Source organism: Thrips palmi, unplaced genomic scaffold, assembly GCF_012932325.1.
Source record: "Thrips palmi isolate BJ-2018 unplaced genomic scaffold, TpBJ-2018v1 HiC_scaffold_5, whole genome shotgun sequence".
NCBI classification, from domain to species: Eukaryota; Metazoa; Arthropoda; class Insecta; order Thysanoptera; family Thripidae; genus Thrips; species Thrips palmi.
In genome coordinates this window covers 17,638,652-17,653,490 of record NW_023144632.1, presented here as the reverse complement: position 1 = coordinate 17,653,490, position 14,839 = coordinate 17,638,652, and the positions used below count along the sequence as shown (strand labels likewise).

Sequence of the window (14,839 nt, the reverse complement as noted above, 5' to 3'; positions counted from 1 at the left end):
GCGGGGGGGCGGGGCGGGGCGGGGCGGGCGGGGCGGGGCGTGGAGCTGACTCGGCGCCGCGGTGGTCCTCCCCGTCGTCAGGTACACCCACCCGCGCGACGCCGCGCCGCGGCTGCAGCTCGGCCCCCAAATTCTCTGTTCGAAAAACCTCTAACCCCACACTTCCGTGGTGAGGAGTTATTGTTGATCTCCACTTTTGGACGCGAGGGAGGAGTTTGCAGTCTCTACACTTCAAATGTGGAGTCGCTCACAGAGCTCCTTTCTCTTGGCATGGTGCAAACGTGCGTGGAGAAATCCACACTTGAAGAGACTGCAAACTCTGCACTTCCAAGCGCGGCGGAGACTGCAGATTCTACTCCTCCGCATTTCAAGTATGGAGTCTCCCACACTTAGTTTCACAGTGTGTCCATTGTTCCATATGTGCATTCGATGCAACCATTCGACCCCCTCGCCCCTACTCAGACAAAACTATGGAGCTTCGCACCGCTACCCGCCTGACCCCATCTCCGATCATCTGGCCTACTGTACTCTCTCTCTCTCTCCCTCGCAATTGGATTGCGGCCGTAGGGGCGCGGCGGCAAGCAGCAAGGGTTGGACCACGTTGGACCGCCGAGAGTGCAGGCGGAGCGTCCGCCGCTAACCGAGTTGCACGTCGCGTCGCGTCGCGCCTCCGATCGGATTCCGTCGGGCTGCCGAAGTTGGGGCAAACTCGCGCGGCCCGGACTTGCAGTGGCGTGGCGTATGCGCACGCCTGGCTGCACTGTGAAACCGAACCAAGTGTGGAGAACGCCACACTGGAAAAGCGCAGGTGTGGAATTTGCAGTCGCTCGGCACTTGGAAGTGCAGAGTTTGCGCCAAGAGGTAGAGGCTCTGTCTTCACACTTGAAGTGTGGAGACCGCAAACTCCACAACGACGTCCACACCAGGAAGTGTGGAGTTCTCCACACTTGGTTTGACAGTGCATAACTTTTGAAAGGGGCCGCGCCTCTTGCCTGCAATGTATCGCCATTGGCCTGTCTCTGTCCTCCCCCCCCCCTTTTCCCATTTTTGCACACGCTACTGCGGACCACTGCGGACTTGACGCCATGCTTGACACCTCATGCTTGACGCGCTTGACGCCGCCGCACTCGAGGGGTGCCCCACTGTAAAATTTGGTGTACAATGATTGTGTAAATGTGCAAGAATGTGCAAGATTTCTGGCATTTTTGCCACACATGTTGCCTACTTACAGGCGTTTCCCCCTCCTGAATGGAATGTGGTCAATTTTTGTACAACGAATGTGGGAAGCTGTTCCCCCCTCGGCCGCACTCGTCCGCTGTCTCTGCCACGCGCGCCGAACCCAGACAGAGACGTGAATGTATTGTTATTTTATGTTATCTGCCGCGGCAAGTTTCTGGCCGCGGTCGCGGAGGGTCGAGGTGGGGCCGCGGCGCTGCACAGTGGGCCAGAAGACCGGCGGAGACGGCCAAGACTCTAGACGCGTTTTGAGCTCTACACTCTCAGCCGTTTACTGACTATTTCTCATTAGCAGACGTATTTCTGTAAGCAACCATACTTAGTATTTAGTCCTTAAATACTTAAAAATTTCTTTGTAATTTACTAAGAAAACGGTAATATCATTACAGTAATTAGCAATTGCTAAGTAATACTGGCAAAAAATACTAAGTATTATTGTTGCTTACAGAAATGCGTCTGCTAATGAGAAATAGTCAGTAAAAGGCTGAGAGTGTAGAGTCGCTAAACAGGCCTCGAACCTTGCGTGTGACCCCACCAATGGATTCCTCGTTCGGAGAGCGATCCATTGGTGGGGTCACACGTTCGGTGCGAGTCCCATTTAGCGACTCTGGAGCCCAAAACGCGCCCAGAGTTTTGGCCGCCTCCACCGGCCTTCTGGCCCACTGTGCGCCGCAGCGGCAGGCAGAGTCGCCCGGCCGCGAGATGGAGGACTCGCCCCGCAAGCTTGCTAGCGCAAGGCAAGTCCGCGACAGTTGGATAATTAGTCACTGAAGCGCTTGCTCCGAGGGGCGCGGGCTGTTTCCGATGTTTCAACCCCTCCCCCCTCCCCCCTCAAAGCCCTCTCTTCTTGACCCTCCATAGCCTTGCCTCGGTCCGGTCCGGCATCCCCCACAATCCTCTCACGGGACTGTGCGCTGTGCGCGCGGAACTCACACAAATGGACAAAGTTAGTGAGGCTTTTAAGGACTCCTCTTCTGGCAGAATTAAGCCCCTTTGGCCCCCCCCTCCCCTCCGCTCCCCTCCCCCCACCCTCAGCCCCTTGTCCCTGTCTGTCGCGTTGCTATGGTAAAGGGTTTGTGCCCCCTCTCTGCGCGCGCTCTGATTGGTCCGGTTTGTTGTGAATGCCGGTGCCCCCCCCCCCTTTTTCCAGTGGGGGGCTTTGCGACTGTCTGTTCTGTTTGCGCTCCTTTCCTCCTTTGCCGCCGAGTTTCGGACAATATTGTACGGGACTTTGTGGGCGGGGTGCGCGGCGGCGGCGGCGGAGGCTGCTTCCGAACGGCGGCGCTTTCGAGTCGCTCCGTCTCTCTCGCACTCGCGGGCCGCCGCGCAGGGGTGCGAGAGAGACGGAGCGACGCGGTGCGCTGCGCCGCGCCCGCCCAGGCCGCCCAGGCCGCAGGCGGTAAATTGGCGAAGGCATTAGGACCCTTAAGAGCGGAGACGCGGGGACAGAGCGCAGAAACGAGACACAAAGAAAGGGAGGGGCGCACCAGGGGCTGCTCCAGCAGACTGATTCCGAGAGTCGTTTTCCGTGTCTCCGTCTCTCTCGCACTCGCACCTGTACGGGACGCTCCGTGAGTGCGAGAGAGACAGAGCGACGAAAACGACTCTCGGAGTCAGTCTGCAGGGGCACGACCGGAGGCAAGTTTTTCCCGGAACCGCGGAGACGCTGCATCGTTAGGCGGCTGTTGCTCTTCTTGTGTCGCGGCCGGTAGTACCTACAGTGGTATACAACCAAACACCGCCAGGTGGTCGCGAACAAGCACTCCGGGACAAATAAGAAGCACGCTGCACAGTGGGCCAGAAAACCGGCGGAGGCGGCCAAAATTCTAGACGCGTTTGACTCGCTTAGTGGGACTCGAACCGAACGTGTGACCCCACCAATGGATTCCTCGTTCGCAGAGCAATCCATTGGTGGGGTCACACGCTCGGTTCGAGTCCCATTTGGAGCTCAAAACGCGTTTAGAATTTTGGCCGCCTCCACCGGTCTTCTGGCCCACTGTGCCGTAAGCAGTCGCGTCGATGCCAACGCGCCTTTCGCAGTGCGATCCCGCTCACCGTTTCGTCGCTCTGTCTCTCTCGCACCCACACGGAACGCCCCATGAGTGCGAGCGAGGCAAACTGCGAACCGGAATCCACCACTGTTCAGTCGGAATCTTAGTCTCCTGCTTGCCTGCTGTGTCGCGGTACTATCGCCCTCGTGCAGCCCCGTAGCAGACTGATCCCGAGAACACGACTGTCGCACCCCTGCGGGACTGCCTCTGCCCGGGAGAGACATCCTTGTCTGGAATCAGTCTGCGTGCTGTGCGACGCTGTGAGGCAGTGTGATGCGCTGTTTTGGCTTTGGCGTGGTGGTGTTTTCACCCCATGGACCCTGCTCAGCTGACTTCCCTGCCCACCAGCCCCTGGTGGCCTCTGGCGTGGCGTGGCGTGGCGTGGCGTGGTGTGGCGTGGCGTGGTGTGGAGTGGCGTGGTGTGGCGTGGCGTGGCGTGGCGTGGCGTGGCGTGGTGTGGCGTGGCGTGGTGTGGCGTGGCGTGGCGTGGTGTGGCGGGGCGTGGCGGGGCGTGGCGGGGCGTGGCGTGGCGTGGCGTGGTGTGGCGTGGCGTGGCGTGGTGTGGCGGGGCGTGGCGGGGCGTGGCGGGGCGTGGCGTGGCGTGGCGTGGTGTGGCGTGGCGTGGCGTGGCGTGGCGGGGCGGGGCGTGGCGTGGCGGGGCGTGGCGGGGCGTGGCGGGGCGGGGCGGGGCGTGGCGTGGCGTGGCGTGGCGTGGCGTGGCGTGGTGGGGCGTGTCGTTCCGGGTCTTTGCATTACTCATGGTAATCTCTGCGGGCGGCCGGGCCGAGGCCCAGGCAGTCCGAGGCACTGTAGGCCTAAGGCCGCCTAAAGGCACTGCCAGAGTCTGCCAGATCGCCTCGCGTTTGTCTCGTAAGCCGGGCCGCGATCCCTTGCGATCCCTCGCGCACCTCGCGCTCAGCGACACTCGTGTAAATCCTGTCAGAATGTCAGAAACCTGTCTGAAAAACTGACCAAAATTCGCGCACCTCTGAAAGCTGAAAACGCATCTCCTGACATTCTGCAGAACTCAAACCATCAATATCAGAGTAAGTTTCCAGAATTTCAGCTTTCAGAGGTGCGCGAATTTAGATCAGGATTTCAGACATGTTTCTGACATTTTGACAAAATTTACACGAGTGGACAACGACCACGACAGCGACCGCGCCGCCACTGCGAAAAGCAAGTGGGGAAAACGCCACACTGAGAACAGCTCACAAACTATTTTAGGCCTTACAAAGAAACGCAGCTTTGTTATTGTATTTTGAGCATACATAAGCTTGCAAAGAAAATTCTTCGCATATATGCTCAAAGTACTTCGTAAGGTTTTAAGCGTGTCGTGTGAGCTACTCCACGCTTTGGAAGTTCGGAGTTTACAGTACCCGCACTTCAAGTGTGGAGTATCTCACAGAGCGCCTATCTCTAGGCATGGTGCAAACGTGGAGAACTCCACACTACACGCTGCAAACTCTGCACTTTCGAATGCGGACACTGCGAGTTCCACACCTCCGCATTTTAAGTGTGGGATTTTCCACACTTGGTACTTGGTTTTACAGTGTGGGGTGCGTCTTGATGGCCGCGGCGAGCCGCAGCGGACTTGCACAGATTCGCCCATTAGATATTCATTTGTCCGCGAGGGAAAAGGGCTCTCGAAACGCGGCGCCGCGTAGGGCCAGGCCATGGCCAGGCCGCCGGGGTGCGGCAGGGACTGTTGTTGTTGTTGTTGTTGACGTTGATGGTGTTGTCGTTGTTGTTGTCGACGGCGAGGGTGGCGTGCGCACGCGGACGTCTGGTCCGTCCAATTAGGGGTGCCATTCGTCTCGTGTGTCCACATGGTGTCCGCCAGCGGCCAGACTGATTCCATAGCTTCGTTGTCGCATCGCTCCGTCTCTCTCGCACCTTCACGGGACGCCCCGTGAGTGCGAGAGAGACGGAGCGACGAGGAAGCGACTCTGAGAATCAGTGTGCCGGGGCTGCAGCCGCCCGCGCGCTGCACTGGCCGTATACTTGGCTCGCCCGTCGGCGAAATTCACGAACACAAACCTACGCGACGACGACGATGACCCACGACGACGTCGACCGGGGAGCGAGGGTGGCCCTGGTGGTGGCCCCGGTGCTTGCAGTCGTTTAGTCTCGCGGTGAGCCTAATACCACCGGACCCTAATAACCCCCAGAGGCGGTGCGCTTGTGGATCTGTGTGCGTGTGTGTGTGTTTGCATGTGTGTGTACATGTGTGTGTGTGTGTGTGTGTGTGCATGTGCATGTGCATGTACTGTGTGTGCAGGGAGGCAGGGAGGGTCCATCAGGGTGTAGCGCGGCGGCGGGAGGTGGTGTCCCGAGGGACCGCCGCCGGGCGGACGCGCCCAGGGGTGCCCCTTGTCCCTCCCCTCGCCTCCCCCCTCCCTCCCCTCCCCCCTCCCTCCCCTCCCCCCTCCCTCCCCTCCCCCCTCCCCCCTCCCCTTCCTCGAGAACTTCCGGCACGACGCCCATATCCGGCCGGACCGCTCCGAGTCGCGTGCTCCAGTCCGCGCAATTTGGAGCTCGTTCCGCGATCGGCCGGCCGGCTCATTAATTGGCGGACCGCGCTGCATGAATTATTATTCCCCCTCCACCTCGCGCTGTCTCCCTCCCTCTCGTTCGGGGCAGACGCAGCGTTGGCTCGCTCTGTCTCTCTCGCACTCGCATTCGGGAGGGACGGAGCGGCGACGGAACGGACTGTTGTTGGGGCGGCGGGACGACACCCGCGGGCTGGAGGCTGATTCCGAGAGTCGTGTTCGACGCTCTGTCTCTCTCGCACTCGTGGGCCGTGCCCTCACTGAGAATGAAAGAGTCATGATCAATACCCCATTTTGAGCGAGGTATACTTTATGACCCAAATTTGGGCGAGGATTGTTTCCTCGCCCAAATTTGGGTGAGGAAGGCTTCCTCGCCCAAAATTGGGTAAGGAAGCGTGTATCAGCTGCCTATATGGCTCCATAGTATTATCACCCAAATTTGGGTGAGGAAACCTTTCTCACCCAAATTTGGGCGAGGAAGGTTTCCTCGCCCAAATTTAGGTAATAAGGAATTCCTCGCCCAAAATTTTAGTCATGATCATGACTCTTTCATTCTCAGTGCTATAGGTGCGAGAGAGACAGAGCGACGAGAACGACTCTCGGAATCAGTCTGCTGGGCAGGCCTTGCATTGCACGGGCCCCGCACACTGATTCCGAGAGTCCGCGCTTTTTTGCCGCTCTGTCTCTCTCGCACCCATAGGGAAACTCCCCCCATGCCCCATGAGTGCGAGAGAGGCAGCGATGAACGCGACTCTCCGAACCAGTCGCAGCGTTAGGGCCATAGAGGAACCAACCGACCGACTCCGGCCCGACCCGCCAACCCGACGGCCCCAAAGTTTGGGCGGAGGAGGGTCGACCGGGCGACAATGGCAAGTGTGGCGACTGCGGCGAGGGGCGCAGTCTTGGCAGGTGTGTGTGTGTGTGTGTAGGTGTAGGGGTGTGTGTGTGTGTGTGTGTATAGGTGTGTGGGGGGAGGAGGGGGGGGATTACAGTTGAATGAGCAATGTGCCGCCATAAGATATGGCAGTCTGCTTCGGTCAGGGCAGCGACTGGGCGCGCCCAAGGGGATGAGAAGTTGTTGACCCCGCGTTGTGCGGAGGGTAGAGCCCCCCCCCCCGCCGCGCGGTGTGAACGCGCGCAGGTGAGAGAGTGCTTGCTTTGCGGCTCGCGCGGGTCGCGTCGCGTCGCGCCCACCGGAAGCGGTTTTTGGCGAGTTGGGAAGTCGTTATGGCAGACAGCGCGCCGTGCGCCTCGCGGTCCCGGGCCGCAGTCACACTGTTATCCAAGTTGCATTGCATTACTTGGAGCACTAAAAAGGGTGATACCGACTCACAGACGTGCACACACACCGACGCACAGACACACAGGCACAGACACACACACACACACACACACACATACACACACAGACGGAGAAGAGCCTTCACTGCCCAGAAAACAGCGCTTAGCCAAAGTCCTTTGCAGTGTGCCCGGTCCGCCAAAAGGGGCGCTATGGTGCCTCTGGCTGGCGTGCCGCGCCGCCGCGCCGCCGTGGCCGCGTCGCGTTGCGTGTCCGCGCGGTAAGTATCGCTCACTGCCCTCTAAACGGACCCCCCTCCCCTTCCGCGCCTCGCGCTTTTATTCCCGCTCCCCTCGCGGCTTCACTGCCTGCCGGCGAGCAGACTGATTCCGAGAGTCGTTTTCGTCGCTCTGTCTCTCTCGCACCGATACGGGACGCCCCATAAGTGCGAGAGAGACGGAGCGGCGAAAACGACTCTCGGCATCAGCCTGGCAGGCCGGCCCTTCGCACAGCCAGCCCGGCCCGCTGTGTTTACTGTTGGGCTATTCGCTCCGCAAAGCAAAAGTGGCAGCTCTGGTGGCCACTCTCGGAACTACGTCGGGGCGAGGGTGAGCGTGGTCTCTCCCCTCCACTTCCACTCGCGGAGCGCGTCGCCCAGCCCAAGCCGAGGCGAGGAGGTTATGTTTTCTCTCTACAGTGTTTCGATTGAAACTGTGGAGAGATGGAGACAGTATCGGTCAAACGAAACAAATCGATGAAATGGTGTACTGTGATAGGTTGCACGTCACATGGAGGATCTATGTTTTTATTTCCTAAAAATGAGGAACAACAACTTCAATGGGCGAGAGCCTGCAGGATTGTGAAAGATGTGACGAATTTCATATACATTTGCTCGCGTCATTTCAATGAAGATGATTTGATCGCAACAGGTACGCAGGGTTTACAGTGATTTTGTATGTTTTCCTTTGCTCTCCTGTCGTTTTCTAAATTTTGAATCCTATTTCCAGCCTCGGGTATGCGCCTGAGAAAGGGTGCCGTTCCATCAAAACATTTGCCCAGTGAAGATAGTGTTATCGTTAAAAAGCCTGGTACTCGCTCGTGCATAGTGAAAGGATGCTCTTATGGTTTACGCCAGGATGATACCATTCATAAGTTTCCCCAGTGTAAACTTCGACAAGAGGAATGGAAAGCCGCTGTACAAGCAGATTTTGTGAGCGTAAGCACTAGAATTTGCTCTAGGCACTTTGAGCCCACCGACTTCAAAATTTTGAGCAATGGTAAGAAAATGTTGACTTCGTCTGCCTTCCCTACTCTCCATCTGCCAGGGGCAGACAATGACACAGGTTGCCAGGGAGATGAATGTTTGTCTTCGAATGAGTGGAGAGCTATTTGTAAGAAGTGTCAAGCAGCTGGTGGGGAAGAGACAGGGGACCTTCAAATCGTATCAGATGTTGAAGATAGTGTTAGTGGTAGTGATGCTGAGGGTGGGGGGCTTGACCAGGATCAGGAGGAGCTGCCTATTTCTGATGTTATTGGTGAGATTCGTGAGTCAGTTTTTTCTGGCCTCACTGGTCCCGAGTCAGCAGAGGTGAACAGTGTATTGTCACACTTTGCAGACAATAAGAATGAAGCAAGCACCTCAGTTCTAGATTTTGAATCAATGCTTAAGGAGCTTAATTTGTCCGAAAAGGAGACAAGAATTGGACAAGAAGTATGCCCTTTGTCACCCTCTGAATCCCAGGGTGCTCTTGTAGACTGTGGTACGCAGACAGACCTTTCTTTGATTCACTTTAATTTACTTGACTTACTTCAAACAGATGTGCAGTGTAAATCTTTTTTGGGTGTTGATTTGAGAATGTTAAATTCACTTGCTGGCATGTGTCAAAGATTCAAGCCAGTTTCTCATAACAGTGCTATGACCATGAAGGAAAGAGTTGCCATGGTTTTATGTAAATTGTACCTAAACATATCTTTTGAATGTCTCGCAATCCTGTTTGGAGTCAGCCGCCAGGTTTGTTCCCACACATTTAGTCCCACAGTGCAATTGATGCATTGTCTCATGGATGTCCTAATAAGGTGGCCATCCAAGGAGGAAACTTTGAAAAACATGCCGGCATGTTTTAAAAAGTTCAAAGATACTCGAGTAGTTTTGGACTGCACTGAGATTCCTGTTGACAGCCCCCAGTGCCTGCAGTGTCGCATTCGTATGTACTCTCACTACAAAGGTAGATTAACTATCAAGTTGCTGCTTGGTGTGTCCCCCTCTGGCCTTATCATTTACCGCAGTAAATGTTATGGTGGAAAAGCATCAGACCAAAAAATTTTTGCTGAAGGTACTTTGATAACTGAAAATATTCTTGAACCGTTTTCTGATGCTGTAATGGTTGATAAAGGGTTCAAAATTGATAAGGTAGTTGAGGAGAGAAATATAAAAATGCATCGTCCCCCCTTTGTAAGAAAGAAAATGCCTCTTACTGAGCAAGCTGCTAATTTCAATGTAGCTGTTGCTGTAGCCAGGGTTCATGTTGAGAGAGTAATTCAGAGAATGAAGTTGTTCCGCATTCTGAGTGACAAAATTCCTTGGTATGTGGTGCCTGATATTGATGCCATTTTCACCGTTGTTTGTGCACTTGTTAATGTGAGTTCCCCTGTTCTTGCAAAGGAACGCTTCTTGACTCAGGCTGATTGTGACCATATGAATAAATAAACACTAAATAAGTCAATAGTTTTCATTTCTTGTTATTGTCCCTCTATAGCACACAACACTTACACAAACAAATATAAAAATACAAGTCTCAAAATGAAGTTTCTATAAAGATAAATTTTATGGATAACTAATGACTAGAAATCTTGAACAAACAAACAAAGACTATACTATGGCTAGCTCTCTTAATAGTTTAAAATTGTGCCTAAAATAAATATCAGACAATCTAGTAAAATATTTTTTTACAAAGTCAGCATTAAAATTGACTGGTACTATATATATACTGTGGTCAAATGAAGCGTATATTACAAGGTGAGTTTGTTTCAGAGAGAGAACCGCCATGGCCATTTGAACTTGACCATAGTATATGTCCTTCTCTCTGAGCTTTGCTATGCCTTTGTCATTAGCAATGTAAGGTAGCTGGAAAACAATGTCACCTGCAGTTGCCTCAATTCCCAACTCAGGTGACTTCACTTCCACATAAATATCATCTTCTATGACAACACCATCAGGACTGGAGAGTAGATGGGGAATCTGGGGATGGATGCAAGCACCTAAATTATGAACCTTTTTACCAGTTACCAACTCATATTTTTCCTTGGCAAAAGGTTCATCTCCAAGTCCTCTCTCCATAGTCCACATATTCCCTTTACTTTCCTTTCCTGATTGCCGTTGCCGAATCCTACCTCTAAGAAATTTCTCCCATTCTGCATTTTCACCTAAGTCTAATTTACGCCTATACAATTCATACGCATTACTGCCTGTGAAGACCATTTGTCTGCGAAGCTGCCATTGTGGGCAGTCACTTTGAGCTACAGTCTCTATACATAAAGAAACCGCTTCCTCCTCAGAAATACTTATCCTATTTTTGTAAACAATGCTGTCCTCTACGTTGGAAAATATGGGAGGGCACAAATCCAATTTACGAAGTATGTCTTTACTTAATTTACTTGAGATCCATTCTTTGGGAGCGGTGTTGAAGGATGGTATTCTGTCTCCTCTGGTCATACAATTTTTCTTATGTTGAGTCTTTAAAGCCTCAAGCCTCAATTTTCTGGCTGAAAAATAAAGAAAAAAGATAAAAATTATTAGAAATTTTAAAGAAAAAGTTGAAAATAAGTCCAGTCAAAATTTTCTGTCTTACCCATTTTTTTCCCATCAGCACCACCCAATGTATTCTCATCAGCAGGCTTCTTACTTAAATTCCTATTTATTACTGTATTGGTCTTACTTAAATTCCTCTTTATTATTGTATTAGTCTTGTCCTTCAATGGCACTCTCTTTGGTGTGGTTTCAGCTACAAAGGCAGAGGAAAAATAAGATAATGCCTCACAGTACATACACCCAGTAATTCATTTAAAAAATGTAGTCACCTGTTGTAGATGCAGATAGAGGACTATGTTCCTTGGGAGTGGACTGAGCCTGAGGTGCTCCCAGGTTTGAGTCATTCCCATCCCCTTCCAGAGTACCGCTGTCAACTGCAGGCAGAATGTTCTGAAGGAGAGCTGTGATTTCAGCAATCTCCTTCCCTGTAATAAAGTTTCAATAAGTCAATAAAATTGATTTTAATTTTAAGTAAGACTTATGTTTCAAATATTAAAATATACATACTAACTAAAACAGCTGTCTCATTTTGAGGGAGGTCGTTCAACTGAGACACATTTAGCCCAGTGTCTATAGCACTGCTTATCATTCTCTGCACTTCACAGAGCTCCTCTTTGTTGCGTTGAGCTTCTTGTTCTTGTGCTGCAACAGAAGGTGCAATGTAATAAAATTATTTAAAAGCAAGGGAATTAGAAAAGAAAATTATATATTTACCCTCTCTTAATGCCTTCAGTTGATGAATGGTTTGGGGCTTGGGTTTGGGAAGAGCAGTGCTGGCAGTGGCAACAGTTTGCAGAGCTCTTGATATGGATTTATGAACTGGCAGTGTATCGTTGTTCTTTTCCTCGAATCTTCTTAAGCTCATAAAAAGGGGAAGCTCGCTGTCTGGGTCTGAAACTGTTGTACCAGAAAACAGGTCATTAAATTGTATCAAAAGTATCCACTGCACTGCTAGTTTTATCCATAATAATTATTATTAATCAGAAATTAGTCGCAATTTCATTTTTCTTTTGATTGAAGGTGAGAGCGATGCTCAATGTGTTATACTGTCACAGAGGGTATTCTTATTCCGATCACAATAAATGGGTAACAAAATGTCTAATTAATATGAATACAAAACAACGGCAAAATTCATTATCATATTTGGTGGGCGGTCAGGATTTAGACGGATAAAACCACCATCCTTTTCTTCGACAAACTCAGAATAATTGAAAATATTTATATTGCACAGAAAATTAGATTTTTAAAGACATAATAATTGATCTTGAGCCTTTAGACTTCCATGAACGAACAAACAAAACACAAACAAACAAATAAAGTAAATAAAATGAACTTACTGTTGAGAAATTCTTGGAGCAGTCCATCTCTCTGCTCCTTAGTCAGGACCACTGCTGGCTCTGCACCTCTTGGCTGGAAATGGCACTGCTTTGCCAGAGGAACGCCAGCAAACTGACTCCGTGTGAGGGCCTTCATCTGTGGTTTTCCCCACTTCTGCTTCATATCTGTGCAGCTGGTGCTCTCCAGATCGGACACACGGAGTCTGGGGGACAAGAAAAATTAACAGATGCATCCCCGTGGGAAAAGGATCATATATGCTTCATATATGGTACATATATGAGTATATATGGTTCATATATGGTACATATATGAGTGTATATGATTCATATATGACGAGACGCACGCCATATATGGAAGGCCATCCTCCATATATGTATCATATATGTATTTAGATATCATATATGCAAAAATTTGGTCCATATATGTGACATATATGTTACATATATGATATTTCTAGGCACATATATGCCTTTTTTACGGTCATATATGGCAATATTGTCACATATATGGCCCATATATGACCGGTTCAGCTTCATATATGAAGTCCCCAGACACATATATGAGGATTTCATCATCATATATGAAAATGTTCTTGTCATATATGTACCATATATGTACCATATATGACCAGTGCCACTGCATATATGGTGTTCCTAGATACATATATGAGGATTTCATCATCGTATATGAACATGGTCTGGTCATATATGTACCATATATGTACCATATATGACAATGTCTAGGTTCGCGGCCGTCCACATCATTTATTTTCTAAGTCCCTCCATATATACTTCATATATGAGTCATATATGTGTCATATATGATATCGACCAGCTCTAGAAGGTCTCCTTCACAGAGCCCTGGTCCTGCCAGGAAGCGTCGTAGCGTAGTAAGTAAAGCAACCGCCTGTGGAATCAAAGATTGCTGGTTCGAATCCTACTCCGTGACATTTTTTTTCGGCCATTCTTTCTGTACTTTTGTTGTAAAATGCGTAAGTATTTGATCTTGAACCATTCACACCCTTAATTTAGTATCAAATTTTCAATTTTGTATTGATTTATGATAATTTCATCATATATGGCTCATATATGTAACATAACATATATGAACTAAATATGAAAACTTATATGATTCACATTAATTGGTCATATATGTGTCATATATGATTTTAATATGTTTCATATATGCGACATATATGAAACATATATGCCCAATTAATATGATCCATATATGATCCATATATGACTCATCATATATGGACCATATATGATCATTTTTTCGCGGGTCGGCAGAAAAGCTTGGCGACCAAGGTGCAAAACAGGTGCACCCAGTGCAACAGGTGCATGGATGGAAACTAACCTAGTCAGACGGAGTGCAACGGCGATGCAGTGCTTGCAGCTGCCGCTTTTGCCCGCAATACAGGTGCAATCGGGCTTCACCTTTTTCTCCCCGTTCTCTTTCACCGTGATTCTGACGTTCACCCCGTGAGGGAGCTCGTCAGTGTGGGAACATTGAACAACTAGGGCGAAAACTTCAAGGAAATCGTCCCCAGAGTCAACCTTCCCCACACTGAGGATGCCTGTTTTGAGGACTGCAGAACCTTCAACCAGTGGTCTGGTGTGAGTACCGACCAGAGGAAGAACGTCCTGCAAGTCCAAAACACAATGAGCGTCAGAATCCATGGCTAATCGCTTCCTAATCGGCTTTACTTGTAACTCAGGCGGCTCCGGCAGCTAGGACGCGACGCTACGCGGACCGAGGCAGGCGACGAATGACGAGGGCAAGACCCGCTTCACCCTGGGGCCGCGCGCGACGGTGCTGCCATCTAGCGGTAGCTTTGCGGGGCGAATTGTCACGTGCCCAGGGGATGGAGGGGAGGGGAGGGGGTGCGCCAAGTTTTTGGTCGCGCGGCGGCGTCCGCGTTCGCGCCTCCGCGGCTGAGGTGCTTGTGGCTCGCTGTTCCCCCGTCGCTCGTCGCTCCGTCTCTCTCGCCGTCTCTCGCACCCCAACGGGGACGCCCCGCGGGCAGTGAGTGCGAGAGAGACAGAGCGGCGCACAGTGGGCCAGAAGTCCGGTAGAGGCGGCCAAAACTCTAGACGCGTTTTGAACTCCAGAGTCGCTAAACAGGACTCGAATCGAACGTGTGACCCCACCTCGCTCGGAGAGCAATCCATTGGTGGGGTCACACGTTCAGTTCGAGTCCCATGCATTTAGCGACTCTGGAGCTCAAAACGCGTCTAGAATTCTGGCCACCCCCACCGGTCTTCTGGCCCACTGTGCGGCGAGGGCGCTGTTGGGAATGAAGCGGGTGCCGGCCCGGCCTTTGCGCGGCCCTTGAGGAGGCGCCATCAGGGTCCCTGCTCTGTCTCTCTCGCACTCACGGGGCGTGCCGTAGGCGTGCGAGAGAGACAGAGCGACGGGACGACTCCGCGGAATGGCGCGGCCGGCGCGGCTGGCGCCCTTTCTACGCGGGGACGCGGCCCTCCACGCCCCGCGGCACGCCTGGGCACGCCTGGGCACGCCGGCATGTATGATGATGTCGCCGCCAAAGGTTGCGGCCGCGCCCCTGGGGACT

General features: G+C 51.8%; 2 protein-coding genes across 2 annotated transcripts; one reads left to right on the top strand and one right to left on the bottom strand.

Annotated features, from left to right (window-relative positions):
* The first annotated feature begins 7,668 nt into the window (after positions 1 to 7,668).
* On the top strand, positions 7,669 to 9,846 carry LOC117651080. The gene is made up of 2 exons (XM_034394823.1): positions 7,669 to 8,047; positions 8,126 to 9,846. Exons 1-2 carry the CDS (start codon positions 7,840 to 7,842, stop codon positions 9,823 to 9,825), a joined length of 1,908 nt encoding a protein of 635 aa, XP_034250714.1. The 5' UTR covers positions 7,669 to 7,839; the 3' UTR covers positions 9,826 to 9,846.
* A 106-nt stretch (positions 9,847 to 9,952) lies between these two features.
* On the bottom strand, positions 9,953 to 14,020 carry LOC117651225. The gene is made up of 7 exons (XM_034395041.1): positions 13,624 to 14,020; positions 12,264 to 12,466; positions 11,641 to 11,823; positions 11,434 to 11,568; positions 11,196 to 11,351; positions 10,967 to 11,119; positions 9,953 to 10,880 (listed from the first exon to the last, which is right to left on the bottom strand). The coding sequence occupies exons 1-7, from the start codon at positions 13,944 to 13,946 to the stop codon at positions 9,988 to 9,990; spliced, it is 2,046 nt and encodes a 681-aa protein (XP_034250932.1). The 5' UTR covers positions 13,947 to 14,020; the 3' UTR covers positions 9,953 to 9,987.
* Between the last annotated feature and the right edge of the window lie 819 nt (positions 14,021 to 14,839).